Source organism: Diabrotica virgifera, chromosome 2, assembly GCF_917563875.1.
Source record: "Diabrotica virgifera virgifera chromosome 2, PGI_DIABVI_V3a".
Taxonomy (NCBI): Eukaryota; Metazoa; Arthropoda; class Insecta; order Coleoptera; family Chrysomelidae; genus Diabrotica; species Diabrotica virgifera.
Genome location: NC_065444.1, coordinates 101,214,886 through 101,239,977, shown reverse-complemented (window position 1 = coordinate 101,239,977; position 25,092 = coordinate 101,214,886). Strand labels below are relative to the sequence as shown.

General features: G+C 34.5%; 2 protein-coding genes across 2 annotated transcripts in view; one reads left to right on the top strand and one right to left on the bottom strand.

Moving 5' to 3' along the window:
• LOC114343985 (cAMP-dependent protein kinase catalytic subunit 3) overlaps window positions 1-25,092 on the top strand; it is a 314,216-nt gene that overhangs the window by 283,128 nt on the left and 5,996 nt on the right. The window contains exons 5-6 of the mRNA XM_028294844.2: window positions 7,305-7,486; window positions 11,582-11,659. Coding sequence (XP_028150645.1) covers window positions 7,305-7,486; window positions 11,582-11,659 — 260 coding nt within the window. The remainder of the gene's footprint in view (window positions 1-7,304; window positions 7,487-11,581; window positions 11,660-25,092) is intronic.
• On the bottom strand, window positions 2,126-6,365 carry LOC126880150 (uncharacterized). The gene is made up of 2 exons (XM_050643905.1): window positions 5,621-6,365; window positions 2,126-5,511 (listed from the first exon to the last, which is right to left on the bottom strand). The coding sequence occupies exon 2, from the start codon at window positions 3,404-3,406 to the stop codon at window positions 2,366-2,368; it is 1,041 nt and encodes a 346-aa protein (XP_050499862.1). The 5' UTR covers window positions 3,407-5,511; window positions 5,621-6,365; the 3' UTR covers window positions 2,126-2,365.

Below are 25,092 nucleotides of genomic sequence, written 5' to 3'. Positions count from 1 at the left end.
AAGCAATCTAACACGGTGAAAATATACGAAAATCCTGAAGTGGTCCTAGGTAAAGGTCCAACTAGGTCTATACTGATGAGACTCCATGGATGACTTGCAGTCGGCTGCTGAGATAACAATTGACCTCTAGGACGTTGCTGTTCTGGTTTTATCCGTTGACATGTTGTACAGTTCTTAATATAGCGTCCTATATCTGATCGCATCTTTGGCCAATAATATTTTTGACTAAGTCTTCCAAATGTTTTTGAAACGCCAAGGTGTCCATAAGTTGGAGGATCATGATGATCTCTTATAAGGTTTAGTCTTTGTTCCCTTGGAACTACCGTTACCCACTCTGATGAAGCTAGTTCAGGGTATCGCGGTTTTATATTCTTCAAAAGTTTTCCTCCCTCTACCCTCCAAAGTGGATAGTTTCTAGGATATTTGTTGACCTTGGAAATCAGACCCAAGTACCATCGGTCTAAACTGACCTGTGTAGAAGTAGAACAGTCTACATCCAAAGCATTTACGCAAGGAACTGCACGTGATAGTGCGTCGGGCACTAGATGATCTTTTCCTTTCCGGTGTATAACTTCAAAGTCATATGCCTGCAAACGCAGAGCCCAACGAGCAATTCTGCCTATGGGGTCTTTAATGGAAAACAACCACTTTAAACTAAAATGGTCTGTAATAACTACAAATTTAGTAGCTTCTAAGTATGGCCTTAGTTTCTCTACAGCAAATAGAACGGCGAGACATTCTTTTTCTGTAGTAGAATACTTCCTCTCGGTTTTTGTCAGTGATCGACTCAAGTAAGCTATGACGTGTTCTTCATCTCCATGTTTTTGAGAAAGAACAGCCCCCAATCCATAGTCACTTGCATCTGTCTCTACTATAAATGGTAAAGAAAAATCTGGACACGCCAAAATGGGTGCCGAAACTAAATATTCTTTAACCTTATTCAGGGCGTCCTCGCATGTCTTATTCCAAACGAATTGTACATTTTTTCGAGTAAGTTGAGTAAGCGGTGAGACAACAGTACTAAATGATGGAATAAATCTCCTATACCATGATGCCATACCTACAATCCGACGAACATCCTGAACAGTTCTCGGTGTCGGTATTCCCAGTATTGCTTCTACCTTTTCTGGATCGACAAGTAATCCAGATTTATTTACTACGTAGCCTAAATACTTCAATTCTGAACGACATATTAAACACTTTTCCCTATTAAGAGTAACACCAGCGTCGGTTAAACGCTGAAATACTGTCTCTAAAACTTTTAAATGCTGCTCAAACGTTGATGTACAAATAATTATATCATCAAGATATACAAAAACATAACTGTCTAATTCGGGACCTAAAATATTGTCAATTGCACGCTGCCATGTAGCAGGAGCTGAATGTAGCCCAAAAGGCATACGACGAAACTGAAATAAACCTCTATTAGGCACTGTGAAAGCAGTTAAAGGTCTAGATTCCATAGCTACATTTATTTGCCAATATGCTGATTTGACATCCAAGGTAGTTAAATATCGTGCATCTCGAAGTTTATCTAGAATAGATGACACATAAGGAATTGGATATGCATCCGGAACGCTTACCGCATTTAACTTTCTATAGTTAACACAAAATCTCCATTTGTCATTCTTTTGTACCATGACTATGGGCGACGACCACGGTGAGGTTGAAGGTTCTACTATGCCTTTTTCTAACATTTGGTCCAGTTCGGTATTAACTACCTTTTGTAGAGCTGGTGGCAATGGGTAGTACCTTTGTTTAATGGGTGGTGAATTGGTATGTATCACATGCTCCACGCCCTTTATACATCCTGTCTCTTGAGATGTCATTCCTAAAAACGCTTTATCTACAATCTTTTGTAATTGATCACATTGTTCTTTATTTAATGAATCAAAGTCCTGGATTCCAGAAATTAATACACTATTTAACTCTTCTTCACGGTTAAAAAACCATTCTCCCTTAAAAAGGTCTGGGACTATCCCCATAGCTGACCAAAAGTCAATACCTAAAATAAGCGAAGAAACAAGGGATGGGATAACTAGAATATTCAAAACACGAACCCGATCTCTTAACCGTACTGGTACAGTAATAGATCCTATACTTTCACATGAATCACCTGAAGCAACTATACATGATTTCTTGTTATCTTCATTTAATGGGCAAATGTCTTTAAACACATCCCAACCAGATTTTCCAAGAATGGTTCGTGATGCTCCACTATCCAATAATCCAAGTATATCTTTTCCAAGAATTGAGACACTCAAGTATGGTCGTTGATCACCTTCAGCATGGGCTAAAATGTATTCAAGGACCGCTGTATTATCAGTTGTCGGAGTTGATTTACCTTCCACTCCACTCGTCCGACTTACCGAGGGAGAGAAGCTGCGTTTTTTGAACATCTGGGACAGTTTTTCGTTGTCACATTGTTGCATCCACATTTATAACAGAAGAACTTCTTAGGCTGGTTACAATTTTTAAACTTGTGTCCCTCAGATTCACAATTAAAGCATGTACCCTTATCCAAATGTTCAGATTTATCGCTATTTGCAACTTCTTCTGTAAACACAGGTGTTGTAACCGGACTCGTAAAAATAGGAGTTGACGGCTTTCTATAAGCTAATTCAGGTTCTACCAAAAGTCTGGTGCTTGAAGGAGGAGGGCAAAATTGTCGAATCCTTGTTTCCATTGCTTCCATAGCCTTGGCTAATGAACAAAGATCACTGATGTTGCTAATTTTTGTTAAAGCCAAGCCCTGCTGAATATAAGGAAGCAAATTCCTACGAATGATATTCAGTCTTTCTTCTTCGTTAGGGGGGATCAATAGTTTCTTGAATAGATTTTCCATGACTGAAATATAGTTTATAACTCGTTCCTGTGAGCCTTGTGTTCTTCTTCGGATTTCCTCCCATAAGGAATTCTCATAGTCATGGGGCTGGAAAGCAGACCTAAGTTCCTGGACCAGATTATCCCACGATGTAAAATTTCCCATTCTGTACCAGAGTAAGGCGTCTTTGGTAAAAAGTTCTGGAGCCGAACGAAGTAGTCTCTCTTTAGATACTCCTCTTGAAACTCTGAGTTCCTCCACTCTTTCTAGAAAACTAGCAACGCTCGAGATTCCGTCATATTGTAATCTCCATCTACTTATATCAACGTTCTGAACATCATGCTTTAAGAAATCTAGCGAATCCATTATTTTACTGTTGAAGTTAGATGAAGGTGTTTCCAGATTAAAATGTCGAGCTAAAGTATTATCAATCTCCCTTGTAGGTACTGTTGCACTACTTCCATTATTAAAATTGTGCCTTGATAATCTTGTATCAGTTTGTGGTTCCGTATGCCTATTGTGATTTTCAGAAGAATTCATTTCTCTACTTGAATTAAGTGGTCTATTTATAGCACTGGACATATACTCTTGATTCCCATCTGATATTCTGCTTGAAACCCTCAGAGAACTAGAACATCTTTGAGAATGTACTTGTGGTTGTATCGTGCTATCATGTTGATTTTCTTCAAAAACCTGCCTTAAGAATGAAACTCTATTGCCTGCAGTTGGTGAACTGTTAGTAGCTCCAAACAGCGCAGCTTCAATAGGATGCTCTTCAGCTAATGATTCTGAGTTTACCAAACCACATTCATGAGACCCGGAATGAACAATTTCAGGCAATAATGGAACTGAAGTATCCAAAAGTGAGATGTGCTCTACTTGATTATCTTTCCCAAAGCTCTCATAAATCCTGTTGACTTCTAATAGTAACCGTTTGTGCCAATCTAATAGTTGATTCCTTTGAGCTTCCTGTTTTTCGTTGCATTGAAGTCTGTTAAGTCTAAGTTTAACATGTGTTAGACGAGAACTAATTCTTTTAAATTCATTAGTTCTGTTCTGTTCATTAAAATTTTCTATACCTTCTTCCAGATCGCTAAGTTTCCCTGAGCACAACGAAAACTCAAAAGATGGGTCTATATTAACCACCTTAGGAGAATCTCTTTGTCCCTCTCTTTCTGCTTTAAGAGCTTCTCTCAACGTAGCCCTTTTCGTGTGTACATTTGCATCAATTGGTAAACTTCTTATTGATAACTCATAACTGAGTTCATCACCCTAAAGTCTATTAACCTCCATATTAAGTAAACCGAAAAAGAATAAAATAAAACCCTATCTCGGTTAGAGATAAAAAAATATGATAAAATAAGAGATGAAGTATAAAGTAAAGACAAAAAAAAAATCTCAACAATATATTATAGTATCCTATTCTTAAATATTTTTGCGTGAAATGGCAACACGCAACCCTTACCCAATGTTACAAAAAACAAAAAAAAATAACTTCAACTACTACTTTAAGTTATGCGAGCTTACAAAAAACAAAAAAAAAATAACTTCAACTACTACTTTAAGTTATGCGAGCTAGTAGTAAGTCAATACACAACTATTGGGTTAAATCCGAACACTAAAACCGATAAAATACTATACAATATATATTTTATGAGGTGCAATAATTTTGAGCCACCCTGTATATTGGAAATAAAGGAACAAAATTAACTATTTATTTGCAAGAAATCAAGAAAGTGTCCACAAAGCACAAAAATCAAAAATATTATGCCTAATAATATTTATGTACAGCAGTGTATATCAAAATATCTGTGTAATATGTAATAATAATTAATATTAAGCCACTATGCCATATCAAAAATCAAAAATTTTATGCCTAATAATATTTATGTACAGCAGTGTGTATCAAAATATCTGTGAAATATGTACCTAACAATAATTACTATTATGCCACTATGCCATATCAAAAATCAGAAATTTTATGCCTAATAATAGTTATGTACAGCAGTGTATATCTTTATATCTGTTAAATAATAATATGTAATAATACTCAATGCTTTATAAAATAAATAATAACAAAAAATTTTACGTTGGAGCGCCAAATGTTACTCTTCGCCGATGTTACCGGTTTTTATTGAAGGTATGCGAAGGTAAATAACTAGTTTTATTTTCTACCAAACAAAAAAAAATAATAATAATAAATCAAGAAAATCGGAGAATTCACAAACTATTTATTCTTATTAACCAAAACTAAAAAAATTCATATTAATCTTAATTGAAAATATAAAAAAACCCAAAAGGAAAAGGTAAAAAGCTCAACTAAAGTTTATATTTGCCTCTAAGAATATTCTTTTCAGCGTACACCCATATTATAATTCTTAAAACTATGTAATATTATATTTAGGTACTATTTACAAGAAAAAAATACAAAACCGAGATATTTGTCAGACTGCTGTATGGTGTGGTGGCTTAGACAGGCAAAACAACGTTCTTTTAAGAGAAGTATTGGTTTGATCCTACCTTATGTTTTTTTCGTCGATGTTATACACGTGGATGATGTCGTACTGCATTTATATACTTGGATACTTCACAGATATACAGGTTATATAAATATCGACCCTGGACAAGGGTGTTTCAAAAAAACTCACAACATCAAAATGAATTGGAGAGAAAGAAAAATTGTTGGCCTGAAATGAATAGATACATCAGCATGCAAGAAGAGCAGAAGGTCTAAATTAAAATTACTAAAGGTTTCCCTTTAGACAACTAATCAGGTGTTAAAAAAACAAAGCTTACCTTAAAGATAGCGTATGGCCAAAAAGAAAGGTCTTGAGGACCTAAATATCCAGATATTTTAAATCCTTGCTGAGCAAGACAATCTTCAACTTCATCAAATTGAATATTTCTTAATTAGTTATCTGGATTACTTCTGATTAAATATCCTCAAGGAGTTTCATAGGACAACACTAACTTGTCCTCATGAAGTGTAAATCAAAAGTGAACAAGATATGACACTAGACAGGTAAAGACAAAGAGATGACACTTACTAGACAGGTAGCAATGTATACCTAAAGCCTACTTCATGCCTGATTTTCTATATGATTTCGGACTTAAAAATGGCTTGATAGCAGCTAATGTTCAAGACAATATAGAAGCCTGATTTTTATAATTGTTTAGGCCAGTACTTGTGACAATAAAGCAAAAATTATGACAATCTTATTTATAAGAATCGTTTCTAGTTGCTTAGCGACTTTTAACCCGTAACACCAAACGAATTAATTTTTTAAAGCCGGACCTGATTTTTTTCTAGTTTGAATAAATCAGTTGATTAGGTGGTAATAGTGTAACGATTGACCAAAATAAGAGACACATCGATCTGACCGTTCAAAAATTATGACGAATATAAATTTCTGTTAAAATGCGAAACTCGCCCTGTATATTATTAAACAAGGGGAGCAGACACTTTTTAATGGTCATTTGTTATTCCTCATAGGAGCCTCTCTATACGAGGTAGGAGTATGTACAGTTCCTCATGACTCACCCTGTATAATGTATACTGTTGTATAGATAAATAAAAAAATACTGCTACTAAAATAGTGTATACTGCTCTATTCCTAGGAGTTTCTTGCTTAGATTCTTTTTTCTACTTGGTTGTCATCTATGATTACCGCCCTCAAGATACTTAAAATATTTTACTACATGTATTAAGTATTTTCTTCATTTATTAGGAGACTCAGATTACCTGCCTCTTTCTCGAGTTCTGAAAACACCTACCTAGTCTCTTGGACAATGAGCCGCTGTGTCTATGTCATTAGTAAAGGCCAACACCAGTTTTAAACTTAATAGCAAAACGCTCTATCCGCTACAACGACATTTTACTTATTGCATATTCCAAGTCAACCAACATTGTACAGCAACGATAACAAGGAGTCTTCTTATTTTAGTGCTGATGATATTCTGTTGTTTATCTGTTGTTCTACTATTGATATTCGTTGATATTCTGTTTTTATTTTTCAATTTCCTTATTAATGCTTCCTTTATCTCTCCCTTCTCAATGTTTATTTCTTCGGTTGTCATCACTTCAGGTGTTGGTGGTTCATTATCGTCACCTTTAGCAAACCGGGATCGAACGTAGTCTGCCCATTTTCTTTCTGAATGTGTTTCGTTTTTGTTAGTTCCTTCATCTCTTTTCTTTATCATCTGATCATTCGCCACATTTCCGTTTATGTCCCGTAGAAGTCGTGTTCCATCTCTTTAGAGAAGTTCTGTCTGTGTTCCTTTTTTATTGGTCTATCTTTGTTTTCTGTTTTAATATGTTAGTGTCTGTTACTTTCCTCTCTACGATTCTGTTGCTGCGTTAAGTATATAATTTTTGAGTTTTCCCAGCTTTCCTGGATGTTAAGATTTTTTAATATTTAATTCTCAGCAATCTTCTCGGATATTATTAATAGTCTTGATGATAATTATAATTTATTTTTAGGTGTATTAATATATGAAATGTTAGCTGGATTTCCACCATTTTACGATGACAATCCATTTGGTATATATGAAAAAATTTTAAGTGGAAAGATCGAATGGCCAAGGCATTTAGATACAATTGCCAAGGATCTTATTAAAAAGCTTTTAGTTCAGGATCGAACGAAAAGATTAGGAAATATGAAGGTAAGTAATGTACTAAATAAAATGAAATAATTGATCATTTTATATTTCTCGGCATATAAAAATTATTCAGATCTCTGAAGACCAATTAGAGTATTATACAGGTTCAGATCTAATTCCCAGTTCTTCAAGGCTTCTATAACTTGCTGGTAAATATTTAATTGGATCAAAACGGCAACTTGTGTATGTTTTTAAAAAACTGATAGGGTGTAAAAACTTTATTAAAATTTAGCTAAGTACTTATCAGAGCTATCGTCTCATAGGTATAAATACCTCAAATGAAGAGTAATCGCTGAACAACACATTACAAAATTTAAAATTGACCCAAGGTTTAGCCTCTGGTCATGGGTAAAAACCCATTAAAATATATAATTATCACATTAATGTGAATGTTAACTGACAATTTTGCAGAGACGATAGCTCTGATGATGGCATTTTGATATGCTGAAAATACTTAGCTGAATTTTAATAAAGTTTTTACACATTATCACTTTTTTGAAAACATACACCAGTTGCCGTTTTGATCTATATCGAAGTGTGTACAAGTCATACAGTATTTTCCTATTTTATTTATTAAATATTTAATTACCTTGTACTATCGTTGACTGCATACTGCATACTATCACAAAATTACACTACTGCCAAAGATCCACTTGATTTCCAAAGATGTTTTCTAACACTCAAACATCGCTCATGCCGGCTAAAAGCCGATATGGCTTGTCGCCTTCAATTGAACCTGACCCCCTCAAGATCCAATCCGGGAATGAATTATATTTCTCACACATCACCGAAATTTCAGCGGTAAAAATAACCCCATAGGCTAAGAGTGTTCCACTTAAAGTCAAATAGCTTTATTGTATTCCAAGAGACACTAAAATGTTTTTCTTTGAAGATTTTAAGATGTTGATAAAAATCTTTTGTTCGAGTAATAAATGTAAGACAGTAAATTAAAACGTTATGAAGCATGGAATTTGAATCACGTGAATTAAAACTTTGGGTTTTTTGGATCGTTCAAACATGAGTATAAACTGAAATCCTGAAGCAGAATACACATTGGCGTCCTATTTGGCATCCTTCTTCTTCTTAAAGTTCCATCTCCTATCGGAGGTTGGATATCATAATATCTATGGTCATTTTGTTGGCTGCTTCTTTGAACAGTTGCAATGAACTACAGTTAAACCATTCTCTAAGGTTCCTCAGCCAGAAGATGCGTCTTCTTCCTATGCTTCTACTTCCTTGGATCCTTCCTTGCATAATAATTCTCAGCAACTTATACTTTTCTTCTCTGGTAAGGTGACTCAAGTATTCCAGTTTTCTTGTTTTTATACTGTTCATAATTTCTAACTCCTTATTTAAACGTCGTAGCACTTCAACATTGGCAATTCTTTGAACCCACTGAATTTTCAATATTCTTTTGTAACACCACATTTCGAACGCTTCTATTTTTCTTATGTGTTGTCTCTTCAATGTCCAAGCTTCCGTTCCATATAGTAATATAGAAAATATGTAGCATCTTTTTTTTTCCAACCTCAAAAACAACAGCAGTGTTGAGCATTTTTCAACAGTCAGACAAGGTTTTTTTTCCATCAATTAAAAAAACTGCATAAGAAATAGAAGTATTTTTATATCGTACATGGGATCCATCTCTCTTCATAGTGGTATTTTGAACCTTTTGACCATAGCTCTGAAGATGGCTTTATAAGCCGAAAGCGCTCAGCTAGGATTTATTTAATTTACACACTTCTAAAGTACACTCCTCCCTATTTACCTGTAGTCATAAGTGTGTACAAAACTATTTCAGTCTTTACATTTTTTAATCATAAATTTAGTTTTTTCTTGTATATTTTTAGTCCATATCGAATGCAATAATCATTAATTCCATTTAACAATTCTTGTAGCGATTCCAGAGTGTCTGCCATAATAACGGTGCCATCAGCGAATCTTATGTTATTTACTATTCTTCCGTTTATAGAGATTCCATCACTTGGCATATGGCATCCACAAAGCTCTAAATCTTATTAAATCCAGTAATGCACGCAATGCTCTTGTAACTACCGATACCTTGAAATCTATCGATACCATTAACCAACCAAAATTTCATACTCATAGGTAAATTATCTCACGTACAGGGATATTTACTATATTTTGACCCCCCCCCTGTAAACTGATTTTTTAACATAATTAGAAAAAATGTATATAACAAAAGTTATTCGATTTTTAAATTATGATTTTTTGACATATATATCATACTAGTGACGTCATCCATCTGGGTTTGATGAAGTAATCGACTATTTTTTAAAGGAGAATAGTGGTTGTGTGCTAGCTCATTTGAATGGTTATTCAATTCTCTATTCAGTAATATAAACATTAAGATAATTATTTATACAAGGTGTCCAAAAAAATTTTTTCGCATTAAATTAATTGACACAAAAAGAAGAATGTATGTAGTTTATTTAATTCTAAATATCTTCTACTGCTGTTAGAAAACAGAAATAAAAGTTTATTGCAGAAATAAATATTGATTTTTGCTTAAATTCAATGTTCAAGCTGCCAAGAGGCAGATGGGTGGCAGCTTGAACATTGAATTTAAATGAAAAGTAATGTTATTGTTCAATAAAGATTTATTTCTCTTTTCTGACAGCAGCAGAATGTATTTTGAATTAGATAAATTACATATACATTCTTCTTTGTGTCAATTAATTTAATTACATTTTTTTTGGACACCCTGTATAAATAATTATCTTAATGTTTATATTACTGAATAGAGACTTGAATAACCTTTGAAATGAGCTAGCACACGACTCCTATTCTCATAAAAAATAGTCGATTACGTCATCACACCCCAATGGATGACGTCACTAGTATGATATGTATGTAAAACAATCATAATTTAAAAATTCAATAACTTTTGTAGTTTACATTTTTTCTAATTATGTAAATAAAGCAGTTTACAGGGGGGTCAAAATATAGTGAATATCCCTGTACAGTGTGTAACAAAAATACAGGTCATAAATTAAATCACATATTCTGGGACCAAAATAGTTCGATTGAACCTAACTTACCTTAGTACAAATGTTCACATAAAAAAAGTTACAGCCCTTTGAAATTACAAAATGAAAATCGATTTTTTCCAATATATCAAAAACTATTAGAGTTTTTGTATTGAAAATGGACATGTGGCATTCGTATGACAGGAACATATTAAAAAACAATTAAAGTGAAATTTTATGGGGGTTTTTGTTCCCTTAAACTCCCCTCCCCCCCCCCCCAAACTGTTGTTTACGTTCCAATTAAATTATTATTGTGGTACCATTAGTTAAACACGATGTTTTTAGAACTTTTTTACCTCTTAGTACTTTTTCGAAAAGCCAGTTTTTATCGAGATATTTTGAATATTTGTTGAATCTACCACATATTTGTATATGGTTAAACGATTATGGAGACCTGATAATAAATAATATAAAAATTTATTTGCAATTTACATATTTTGAACCATATTAAAATAGAAGCCACATCTCGATAAAAGGTGCCTCATCGAAAAAATACTAAGAGGCAAAAAGTTTTAAAAACATTGTGTTTAACTAATGGTACTGCAATAATAATTTAATTGGAACGTACACAAAAGTTTGGGGGGCTTTAAGGGAACAAAACCTCAATAAAATTTTTATAAGGTGCACAAATTTCACTTTAATTTTTTTTAAGATGTTCCTGTCATAATAATACTATCTATATGTACATTTTCAATAAAAAATATCTAAAAGTTTTTGAGGTACTGGAAAAAATCGATTTCTATTTTATAACTTCAAAGGGCTGTAACTTTTATATGTGCACATTGTACTAAGGTAAGTTCAATCGAACTATTTTTGGTCCCAGAATATGTGATTTAATTTATGACTTGTATTTTTGTTACACCCTGTATATGTGTCGCTATTACCAATGTGTCAACATTGTTTGTAAAATAAATAAAATATCCATGAAATTTTTCGTACACTCCTTCATAACCAAAACTCAACAGTTTTTAGTCAGTTAAGAAGATGGTAAATTTTCTGTTTATTTAACAAATTATAGAGTAATAACGTTTTTTTTTGTAATTTTCAGAGTGGTGCCGACGATATAAAGAGGCATAGATGGTTTAAAGGGATCGATTGGTGCGAAGTTAACTTAAGAAAACTTACTGTAAGTAGAATTTAAAATAGGGAAAAAAATTTTACATTCTTCTTTTATTTTATACCACTAAGTTATAAATCTTATTTTTTATCTTGTATTCTTTCTTATAAATATATCCACGGAATGAAAACTGGTCTGATATTTATATATTATCATTTCTTTGACTAAATTTATCCTAGCTATAAGGTGTTCGCTAGTATTAATTTGAGATCTCATTAATTAATTTTATTCTGATTCTCCTTGATTAATAAAATTAATTAAATTTTATTGAAAAATAAACGTGGCACATTTGTCTTGAATTGAAAAAAAAAATAAAGATTTTTGAATATTAGTCGTTTCTCCTCTATCCAATAGGATAGTAGAGAGGTAGTAGGATCATCGATATAGAAATATTCGGTGCATGCTACTATTTCTGACGTAACCATTTCTAAAACTAATCTAATAACAAAGGGTACCACGTCTTAATATATGCATAATTTCCTTACTCCCAAAATTCAATTTTTGTCATTGTTTTACGTTATATATGTGATTAAAAAATCAATTTTAGTATATGGTTAAATTTTATGGTATATTTTATGGTTAAAATTTAGTCAAAAAAGATCAATTTTAAACCTCCACCCTTTCCCCCACCCACACCAACAAAGAGACTTTTTGGAAAAAATTGTATTAATTTTTCTGGAGATTGTCGCAGGTCAATTTTTTATTTGGTGTATTTTATCAAAAACTAAATTTCTAATTTTTTCCAGATCTTTCTGTAAGGTACACCACTTTGAAAATTCCAAAAATCTGGTTTTTAGGGGGATTTTGGGGATTCTCCCCCTTTTGTAGACTTCAAAATAAATCAAATCACGGTTTTTTATAGGTTATATACAATTTGAACTAAGTGAGTCCTTTCGGACATTTAAAAATGGGAGAAACACGTTCGAACCCCGAACAAAAGCCCCCGCAAAATTAGGTGGCGCGAAAATGTATTTCATTTTGATGCAAAACAAAATTCTAGTTTTATTTTAAAAGATTTTTCCATAATATTTGCTAAATTTGAAGTAAACGCGGCACAAAAGAGTAACTTTGATACAGTTTGAATTTTGAAACTCTTTTGTGGCGCGTTTACTTCAAATTTAGCAAATATTATGGAAAAATCTTTTAAAATAAAACTAGAATTTTGTTTTGCATCAAAATGAAATACATTTTCGCGCCACGTAATTTTCATATCAGATCTTGTGTAGCTGGAATATTGTACCTATGCGCCACTCATTTTTACGGCGTTTAGCGGTTTTTTATTCTTGTATCAGGAGTTTTTCAAGTTTTTTACAAATTAAATATATGAAGTTGAATGCAATTTTTTTCGATTACACGTTAAGTTTTATAAATGGTCACCTTTGTCGCATTATCTGCCAAATGATCTAGTGTCCATCGAATGTACACTAGATTGTTTTCTAGTCGAAATAGATTGAATAAAAATATTGGGATGGCCGGTAAATTAACTCGGATTGCCCGTTGCAGATCAAATTTAGCGTCGTAGCCACTACAACTACATAAACCATTTCGGGAATAATCGTTTTTTGGATTATACTTTTGTAGCTTAATAACTTCTAAACGGCTTAACCGATTTTGATCACTAAACATGATCGAAACGTATCGATAAGTAGTATCTGATGCATCTAAGGTCAAGTATGAAAACTAAAGCTTCTTCTTCTTCTTGTAATAGGACTATGTCCTGTTTCTTCTGTTACAGTCTTTGCTGCGATCCGGAGCTCCAACTCTCGTACCATCGTTTTTTGGGTCTTCCTATGGGTCGCTTGGTGTTGGGCTTCTGTGTTTTCGCCCAATGCGCCATACGTTCAGGGTCCATCCAATCTACGTGGTCCCTCTACATGCGTCGTCGCGCTTTTGTCCATCTCACTACGTCCTGAACGCCTAGCTCTCTCAATGTGTCTTCGTTTCGTACTCTATCTCTGAGTGTGATACCTCTTATGGATCTTAGGGTTTTCTTCTCTGTTGTTCTCATTATCTGTTTGGTCTTTGTAAAAACTAAAAAACTAAAGCTATTACAGTAATTATTGAGATTGAAACCCCGTGTTTTTTCCCATAGGAAAAAAAATTTGATCATATGTATGAAGCATATAACTTAAATATTCGAATTTTCCCGGATATAAGGTAAACACCGTTAGATTCGTCTAGAGTCCTTCTACAAACAATCAGTTATTGGCGCAATTTGTAGGTTGAAATTTTGAGTAGGGGAGAGTTGGACAAATCCGGGTACCACTCCAAAAACCGTCTGTATCTTTTGCTATGCGAGAGTAGCAAATTTTTGCTGCAGATTGAAATATTCTCAAATGACTTAAGTTTGATATGCCAATGTCAATTTTTAAAAATATTCTTAGATTTTTAATTTTTTTTATTTTTATGAAAATATTGCAAAATACCCGGTTTTGTCCAAACTGTATGATAAAACCGGGTAGTAACTTAATTACCATGTAAAAAGACTAATGGGCAGAAAATGAAATATTTAATCGAAAATCTATGAACAGAAGTCACAAATAAAAACTTCATCTACAATCTACATCATCATAGGCACTACATGCGTCATAAGCCCATTTAGTGCAAGGCACACATTTTATCCAGCCTTCCTTCGCATTATAATTTGAAAATAGTTGATTGTAATATAAACACGCATCGTCATTATTATCCTCTTCCTCCAAACTCTCCAAAATTTTGTTTTTGGTGCAGCACCTTTTACGACGTTTCTTCTTTATTTTTTGTCCAGTTCATTTAGTTTTAATTTTTTTACGACTGGAGATTTTTTAAATTTTTCCTACTATCTTCTTACTAGCTTCTTCAGGCGAAGAAGCCACATGTAGTTAACTAAAAGCAAAAAAACCACTGCAGAAACTGGAAGTAACAACAGGTCTGATAAAATCGGGTACCCGGTTTTGTCTATTTTCGGACTACCTGGTTTTGTCAAACTCGTAAACAAGACATTAAATGTTAGGTATTTAAATTTTTAAGTTATGAAATAATCAAAATTTTTGGCCTAAATAAAGGTAATATACTAGGCTACATGTATTAAATTTTGAAATGGCCATTAGTTATTCATTAGAGGAGAAAACAGCTATAAACTTACCTTAAAAATCGAGTTTCCTGCATCAAAAAACAGGTGAGACCTTACTTCCGGCACAGATTACTCAAATGAGGTAGAAATGAATACACACGACTGTTGGTGGTAAAGGGACACCGATTTTAACATTGTCTAATATATAGCAGCAGACAGTTAGAAGAATTAAGGGGTACCCGGTTTTATCAACCTACCCGGTTTTGTCCAACTCTCCCCTAATTGTCGAAAACCCAAAATTTTCAAAGTTTAGTTTTTTAGTTTTTAAGAACTTAATTAAACAAGCTGCATTTTCATATGTAAACATTTTTTAGTATCTCTGATGCTAATCTTTCTATTCTGAAGAAAATGGCATGTTTTATCAAACTACAAAAATTCGTTATTCGCTTTTAACTCCATTTTTTTAAAAACTAATTGTTTTAAGCCGGTCAAACTTCTGTAATCTATTAAAAATACATAAATAAAAAATACGGAATAAGGTCGATGACTAATTTTAATTAGGGTGGTAATTAGGGGGTTGTTTCCAATAACTTTTTGACTAAAAAAATAGGGACTGGCATTCTGTTCATTATTAGTTACTTAATTTTTAAGCTACAGACTTTATTTTTTATTTTTGAACATAAATGTTTTTAAACAGTTAAAATTAGTTTCTAAAAAGTATCCTCGAAAAATGCATAGTTTTTCCGTCTTTTGACTTTGAAACTATAATATTTAATATTTGACGAAGAAAAGCTAACATAATAATAAAGTACAGCTCGATTACTATTATTGGTCTTAAAGAAAATTAAAAAAAAACTTTTTTTCTCTTTTAAAAGGTATATATTCGTTAAGTAAAGTTGTTTTGATAAAACAAAAACTTTTTGAGTTATTAGCAGAAAACTGATTAATACCATTGATTTTTTCGATATAAAACTAACACTTTCAATAACCAATAAATCGAAAACTATTAATTTTATCAAAAAAATGAATAAAACATTTTTTAAAAGACTAAGTTTTCACTCTAATGGCATATAACATATCCCACCAGAATGAAAACAATGGGAACCTTCTCTGGTTACACCTCCGAGGCTTCTACAATTTGCAAGCCATACGGATGCTGAGACTAAGGAAGATGAGGGAATTCTACAATTTACAATTCACGTCACATCTGCTCAGCGCGGTAAAGTTCCAACGAGACTGGTTCCCTTCATACTACACACAGAGTAAATGTAAATCAAAAATGAATAACCATTTTCAATTTCGTTGCAAAACGAAAATACAGCCGAACCATATTCCAGTCCAATCAGAGAGTGCTGCAAGCACCCCTACCGGTTTCGAAACTTATTAGTCTCTCATCAGGAGGCACATATGCTGCTCTCCCCGATCCAACCAAAACAAACCCCAGCGTGCAGTCCCGAATTGCAACGAACGAAATGGCATAGATGCCCTAGCGGCAACTGCTAGCAAAAGACTAAGTTTTCACTCTAATGGCATATAACATATCCCACCAGAATGAAAACAATGGGAACCTTCTCTGGTTACACCTCCGAGGCTTCTACAATTTGCAAGCCATACGGATGCTGAGACTAAGGAAGATGAGGGAATTCTACAATTTACAATTCACGTCACATCTGCTCAGCGCAGTAAAGTTCCAACGAGACTGGTTCCCTTCATACTCCACACAGAGTAAATGTAAATCAAAAATGAATAACCATTTTCAATTTCGTTGCAAAACGAAAATACAGCCGAACCATATTCCAGTCCAATCAGAGAGTGCTGCAAGCACCCCTACCGGTTTCGAAACTTATTAGTCTCTCATCAGGAGGCACATATGCTGCTCTCCCCGATCCAACCAAAACAACCCCCATTTCGTTCGTTGCAATTCGGGACTGCACGCTGGGGTTTGTTTTGGTTGGATCGGGGAGAGCAGCATATGTGCCTCCTGATGAGAGACTAATAAGTTTCGAAACCGGTAGGGGTGCTTGCAGCACTCTCTGATTGGACTGGAATATGGTTCGGCTGTATTTTCGTTTTGCAACGAAATTGAAAATGGTTATTCATTTTTGATTTACATTTACTCTGTGTGGAGTATGAAGGGAACCAGTCTCGTTGGAACTTTACCGCGCTGAGCAGATGTGACGTGAATTGTAAATTGTAGAATTCCCTCATCTTCCTTAGTCTCAGCATCCGTATGGCTTGCAAATTGTAGAAGCCTCGGAGGTGTAACCAGAGAAGGTTCCCATTGTTTTCATTCTGGTGGGATATGTTATATGCCATTAGAGTGAAAACTTAGTCTTTTGCTAGCAGTTGCCGCTAGGGCATCTATGCCATTTCGTTCGTTGCAATTCGGGACTGCACGCTGGGGTTTGTTTTGGTTGGATCGGGGAGAGCAGCATATGTGCCTCCTGATGAGAGACTAATAAGTTTCGAAACCGGTAGGGGTGCTTGCAGCACTCTCTGATTGGACTGGAATATGGTTCGGCTGTATTTTCGTTTTGCAACGAAATTGAAAATGGTTATTCATTTTTGATTTACATTTACTCTGTGTGGAGTATGAAGGGAACCAGTCTCGTTGGAACTTTACCGCGCTGAGCAGATGTGACGTGAATTGTAAATTGTAGAATTCCCTCATCTTCCTTAGTCTCAGCATCCGTATGGCTTGCAAATTGTAGAAGCCTCGGAGGTGTAACCAGAGAAGGTTCCCATTGTTTTCATTCTGGTGGGATATGTTATATGCCATTAGAGTGAAAACTTAGTCTTTTGCTAGCAGTTGCCGCTAGGGCATCTATGCCATTTCGTTCGTTGCAATTCGGGACTGCACGCTGGGGTTTGTTTTGGTTGGATCGGGGAGAGCAGCATATGTGCCTCCTGATGAGAGACTAATAAGTTTCGAAACCGGTAGGGGTGCTTGCAGCACTCTCTGATTGGACTGGAATATGGTTCGGCTGTATTTTCGTTTTGCAACGAAATTGAAAATGGTTATTCATTTTTAAAACATTTTTTGCTTACAATAAATATTTTTACCAACATTTGCGGTCAAAATATAATAAAACATTTCCACCCCCAAGATGGGGTGGCAACCACCCCATCGTAAAGACGTCTTTCGGCATCATATAGATTTTGATCCTTAGACTTTCCACTACTAGGTCTGGATCCCACATATGAAAAAAAAGTTGGATAATAGCAAGCTGAAAATTTGTTAATAGCTTAAGGGTGTCTAGTTGGACAAACTTTGATGTATGGAAGCACTGGAACAAGGGAAGTTTTAGTTGTGGAACAGGTTAAAAATTTGGAACGGTCAGACCACGAAAACGGCACATGTATTTTGTCCGACAGAACAGATTTAAACTCTCCGAACAGAGATTAAACTCTCATGCAAAAATCAGACTGCTATTTATCACCAAATGGGCGTTTTAATGAGTGGAAAATGTAGAATTTGTCAAATGACAGGAATTATGACAGGTGATAAATAGCAGTCTGATTTTTGCATGAGAGTTTAATCTCTGATCGGAGAGTTTAAGTCTGTTCTGTCGGACAAAATAAATGTGCCGTTTTCGTTGTCGGACCGTTCCAAATTTTTAACCTGTTCCACAATTAAAACTGCCCCTGTTCCAGTGTTCCCATATATCAAAGTTTATCCGACTAGACACCCTTAAGCTATTAACAAATTTTTAGCTTGCTATTAATCAACTTTTTTTTCATACGCGGGATCCAGACCTATACTTATTGTCAAATTTTCAAGCAAATGGATCCATTCTGTAAAAATTGCGAAGTGAAAAGTTTCAGTTCCTGAACTAATTATACGTTTGGAGCTCTATAACTTCTGAACAGCTTAACTGATTTTGATCAATAAACATGAGTTTGACAAGTAGTATCTGATGCATCCAAGATTAAGTATGATAACTGAACGTATTACAGGAATTATTGAGCTTGAAAAACCTTTTTTCCCGTAAGAAATAGATTGAATCATACTTATGAAGCCTATAACTTAAAAATTCGAATTTTCCCAGATATGAGGTACACACCTTTAGATGCGTCTAGAGACCTCCTACAAACGCTCAGTTACTGGCGCAATTTGTAGGTTGAAATTTTGAGTAATTGTCGAAAAACCAAAATTTTCAAAGTTTAATTTTTCAGTTTTTCGGCTATGGTGAGCAGTGTATATGTCTCAGGTTCATCGCTTAAGCATCATTTGAAAGCTTAACTCAACCTTATTGATTTGGTGTATTTGCGGTTTTCGTGTCTCTCCTTGAACCTAAGATATATACGCCCAAAAAATATGCTATTTTGTATCTACCTAGTCCTCTAGCTGGCTTACGGGTAGTCAGAAGTCAAAAATTAGACCGGTTCTGAATCGGCCCTCACACCCTCTTGAAACACAGAGAAAAATTCAGATCGGTGTAACTTTTCCACACTCATACAAACATACATACATACAAACATATCTACAAACATTTTCCCATAAACATTTTAAATAAAAATTGAGTCATAATTCTGAGCGCGATAACTTTTGAATGGTATAACCGATTTTCGAAATTAAACATGCGTTGGAAAGGTAATAATCTGTGCTATCAGTAGCCGCAAAGGTCGGGCTTAAGTTTTTGAAATTTTTGGGAGTTTTGGGGACGAGAACGAAAAAGAGGCTCTAAATGGGAAGGGTCGTAGAATCCACACCCTTGGACCAAAATGGAGATGTAACATATGGATGGACGAGTCTTTTCATATACTTTAAGATGGGATTTGGCCCAATTTTCAATTCGGTCAGGTTTAGAAAATCGAAAATTTCGTGTATATATAGTGTCGCTTGTAGGGGTGTTGTGCGCCACTGGTGAGAACTGCCGTTCTCTGTGGATGTTTTCCGTTTTTTGGAATTTTGAAAGTGGCGCTCCTTACGGAGAATCTGAAAAACAATTAGAAATATAACTTGTGACGAAATACACAAGATAAAAAATTTGACGACAGCCATCTCAAAAAAAGTATTATGCTTATTTAACAAAAAATAAATAAAAATGTATTTTGCGGTTATGTAGGTGCACTCAAATTATGGGTTTATAAAAAATAAACATTTTTTATGCATGTCTCAACTAAAGTATCAACTATGCGTGTGAATTGTTTCAATTTGTTTTTTAAATTTCCCGCCCAAAAAAAACTACAATTTGACGTTTTTGATGGTGGAGCAGAGGAGTGGGGTGGAGGTTTAAAATTGCTCTAAATCTTATTTTTAATGACAGAACGTAAAACAATGAAAAAAAAAATGGAATTCTGGGAGTACGGACACGTCGCCTATCTTAACAGAGTTTATGCTTTGGACCAAAAGCTTAAATAAATATTTTTATTTTCTTCGGAAATAAAACTTTTATAGTTTTTACGTTTTAGGCAGATATCGTTACGGCGTCCATATCTTGTTATTTTGTCGTGATTCAATACTAGTAGGCTAAGTTTATTTCAGTTTGTTCAGAGATATCCATATATATGTTACCGGCCAAACCCGATTTCAGGACAAACTAGTTTTGCCTAGACCAAACTAGTTTGTCCTAAGCGCGTTAGGATAAACTAGTACGGCCTAGTCTAAACCAATTTAGACGAGTCGAAAGTAATTTAGCGAACATGTAAAGACTTTTACCTGCGGAGAATTACCAAATCACGTCCCAACGGGGATAGCAAAAAAAATACACATCGATATATTGTATCATATGATACATCAAATGAAAATATTGATAAAAGCTTTAAATCAATATATTTTTTTTTTATTGAAAATTTAGCGCATCCACCAAAAGGCGATTAGCGGGAATACAGTGTAGGAGTACAGTTCCAATAACTTACAGTCTATAATATAATTCTATGAGTTTTAAATAATTAGCGATATTATTATCTAAAATTACAGTATGTATCTAAAATTAAGAATACAGTGTAGGTATAAAATTCCAGTAATTTAGATTCTATAATATAGTCCTATACGCTGTGAGCTCGTACGTAGAGGGGATATTTACAAATTCGCGAGCGCCAGTAGTGACAAGTCTGTAAACCTTTACCGGAAATTTCACATAAATGTCAAAGTGATTAATTTAAAATTAAAATTAAAAACATTAATTATAAAAAATATTAGTTGGTCAAAGCTGTGGTATATATTTTTACCTTAAATATACTTACGTTTTAAATACTGAATTTAAGTTTTTTTAATGTTCTATTAATCTATTAATCAATTAATCTTAGCGCCACCTACATGATAATTGTGAAAGTATCCGAAGTAAGAAATTCATATTTTGTCAATAGAACGTCAAAATGATTAGAAAAATCTTAAAAAAATCGATTACAATTTAATTACTTTTTTGCGTTGTAAATATTAAGCGATAACAATTAAATAATAAATTTAAAAATTACCGATGAAAGTTGAATTAGTAGTCCGTTAGGAGCGACACCAGCGAAGCTCACAGCGTATACATTTTAAATAGTTTGCGATATTGTCATAGTAACCATCTGTGCCTAAAAGTTTGTTGATGTTGTTAGGAATATTGAATCTAATTCGTTCATTTGCAAAAAGTGGACAGTCAATTAAAAAATGTTTTACATTGTTTATTTCGTCACATATTTCACATTTAGGGGGATCGTCTCTTGTAAACAGGTGAGAGTGCGTGTATCTTGTGTGACCTATATGCAGACGTGTGATAACAGTTTGAAGTTTTCGGGTTCGTATTCTCGATAGCCGCGAGTAAACATTATTATCCTTGATTGTTCTTAAAGATGTCTGTGAATATTTCCATTCTTGGTTCCACTTACAGCGTGATTAGATTTTTCGTGATTAGAAAGTACGATTTTATGTCACTCGCGAGATTTCGACACTCCGTTACCTCTGTTTCGACACTTTCCGACACTTTACCATTTTCTCTAGGGGGCTTTTAGGATACACATGATTTAAAGTTTGTAAAGCACCGAGTGAATCGCTTAGGATCAAGCATTTTGGTATTTTGTTTTTGTTGACATGTTCAAAGGCTTTGAGTATTGCATAAAGTTCAGCAGAAAAAATACTGAAATATTTGGGAAGTCTAAAATGATATTGATTGTTAGGGGTTACATATACAGCACCTACTTCTGTATTACATTTTGATGCATCTGTGTATATCTTGTAGCAATTATCTCCATGTTTGGCTATGATTGAATTAAGGTTGTTTTTGAAAACAGCTGGATTTGTTGAGTGCTTACTAAATGCAGTAAGATTATATCAATATATTTTTGTATAATTAAATAATATAAAAAATAATAAATAAAAGGATGAGGTTTTCTCCAAAAATTAAAAAAAAAAGACACACTTACGAATAAAATCGAGTACGAATTAATATTGTTTTCACCAATTTTGAAAAAATGTGAAAACGTTGAATTATCCACGTCCGTCTGTCTGTCTTTCCGTGAACTCAACTCTTCCTTCATTATACCAGGTAGAATGACAAAGGAGGTGTTAAATGAAAGCTTATAATCCAAGGATGATACTAAAGGTGAGAAATTTGATCTAGGACTTCCGGTTTTAGAAATGCGACCGGAAGTACTGTTTTAAAGTCACCGGAATAGTACAAGTGATATATTATTCGACTCGATTTCGCAAGAAGAGAACGAAATATACTTCCGGTTTCATGACTGTCAAATTATTTTTCCTGTTTCATTATTTTTCCAAGAAGAAAGTGTTTTATTCAATTTATTATTTATATTAAGCCGTACTAGTTCGCTGAATTACTTTCTTCTTCTTGGCTTTTTCCCATTATGAGTTTGTCGTTTTCGTCTTCCATAGCACTCTATTCTCCCAGTCGCCATCTCTGAGGTATCTATCTATCAATCATAGCATTTCCTATGTAAGTTTTCCATCTCACAGCAGGTCTTTCTCTCCGTCTTCCTCCCGCGGGTTCCAGTCCAGTAATCTTTTCGGCCACCTATGCTCCGACATTCTTTGTACATGCCCGTACCATTTCAGGGCTCTACTTTTACTACCACAACTGTTTTGTAATTGAGCATTCTCCTTATATTCTGTTTCATATTTCCTCTGTTCTTATTCTATCTTACCTGGTGATTTGTAGACAGACACCTTCTCATAAACTCCAATTCAACTGGTCGTATTTTATTTCGTATTATTGTTGTCACTGTCCATTCTTCCGCTCTTGTGGGGTACTATTCAGCACTATGCCCTAAAAAATCCTTTTTTGTTTTATTTAGTTAGAGTGTTCTTCGATATCGCTTCATGGAGTGCTTGCGTGGCTTGTTTTCCCCGTACTATTTTCATTTCTATATCTTTCATACAAGTGTCATCTCGGTTTATCATTTTACCCTAAATGCTTAAAAGTCTTACAACTCTTAATAGTATCTTCTCCAAAAATATCCAGAAATAATGGACTTCCACAAGGATCCGTGCTGGCTCCCATGATTTTCAGCCTCTACATAGCAGACATGACAGAAACCACATCAAAAAAGTTTGGATACGCAGACGACTGGACGCTTGCCGCAAGTCATAAAGAATTCGAGGTCACTGAACGCATTCTAACAAACGATTTAAATGCCCTAGGGAATTATTTCCGCAAATGGAGATTGCAACCCAATCCAACTAAGACAGAAGTGTCCTGCTTCCATTTGAACAACAAGATGGCCAACTATCAACCTCAAATCCATTTTGAGGACAGACTCCTTAACTATAATAAACACCCAAAATACTTGGGTGTTACACTTGACAGAACGCTAAACTTTAAAGAGCATCTTACTAAGACTGCTGCAAAACTCCGAACTCGTAACAACATCCTGCAAAAGCTCTGCGGCACTACATGGGGCTCCTCAGCACCCACACTTAGATCGACAGCATTAGGACTGGTATACCCCGTAGCGGAATACTGTGCACCAGTATGGATAAACAGTCCACATACTCACCGTGTTGATGTCCAACTCAACCAAGCCATGCGAACTATATCGGGCACAATCAAGGCCACGCCCACTTACTGGTTACCAGCTTTGAGTCATATAGCTCCACCACCCATCCGCCGGGAACATGCCCTTGTCAGAGAATTTACAAAAATCAATACTGATCCTAAGCTCCGCTCCCATGTCGGAACTTCCGCCAGAGACATAAATAGGCTCCGTTCAAGACACCCGCCTCTAAAAACAGCAAAAAGGCTAGTAGATCAAAACTTTAATGTAACTGAACGGTGGAGAGAACAATGGGAGAATAACACTGCACCAGCTAACTGGAACATGCCATGTATTACAAGCAAACCTGAGGGCTTCAACCAACCGAGACGAATTTGGACCACACTCAATAGAATAAGGACGAACTGTGGCAGATGTTCCGACTCACTTTTCAGATGGGGAAAAATACAATCACCAAATTGCGACTGCGGCGCCGAAAGTCAAACAGTAAAACACATGGTAGAGGAATGCCCGATTAGATCCTATAACGGCAACCATTCGGATTTCCTGGTTGCTACAAAAGAGTCAATCGAATATATTTATAATCTAGATGTTTGTTTGTAGAATATTTTTGTATTTACTGTTGTTTGTAATTTATATATATGTATATATATGAACCTGTGATGTAGCCATACGCTAAATAAATAAAAAATAGTATCTTCTAAACTTACGTTTAAATCAGCAACCAATCTGTAATCAATTAGTTTCGACCACGCTTTCGACTAGATTAGATTGGTTTAGACTAGGCTAAACTAGTTTATCCTGATATAAAAACATACACTTCAGGATAAACTAGTTTTGCTTGAAGTGTGTGTATTTATATTAGGATAAACTAGTTTGGCCTAGGACAAACTAGTTTGGCTTAGACCATACTGGTTTATCCTAACGCGCTTAGGACAAACTAGTTTGTCCTGAAATCGGGTTTGGCCGGTAACATATACACTCTTTCATGATTTCTATTAAGAATGAAACTAGTTAGGGTGTTTATTAGGGTGGTGCGAAAAAAGTCAAGTTGATAATCCAGTATCGCTATAGTGCGGAAAAGTTGCGATCGGTAATTACAAGAAAAACAAAACAAAAATTATTCAAATCGGAATTCATCTTCCGATCCCGCAACGAGCCTAAAGATTATGAAAAAATGAAATTTTACCTTTTTTTAGGAAATTTTTATTTATTCTCCATGTACATTTTATTTATCGCTATAGTAAAATTTATTTACAGTTTGCATGGTTGAGTAATAAAAACAATAGTTTTACGCACTTAACGAATATCTTCCGATCCCGCAAGGTCCATCAAAATCTATAAAAATTTGAAATTGTTGATGATTTTGATAAATTAAAAAACATTTAGTTATTTCATTTTTCTGTTACATTGTGAAGCTCTTCGCTTGTTTATATATTGTATAATAATATTT

Excerpts from the sequence above, each read along its gene's own strand:
- LOC126880150 (XM_050643905.1), bottom strand. The coding sequence starts at position 3,406 with ATGTCCAGTGCTATAAATAGACCACTTAATTCAAGTAGAGAAATGAAT.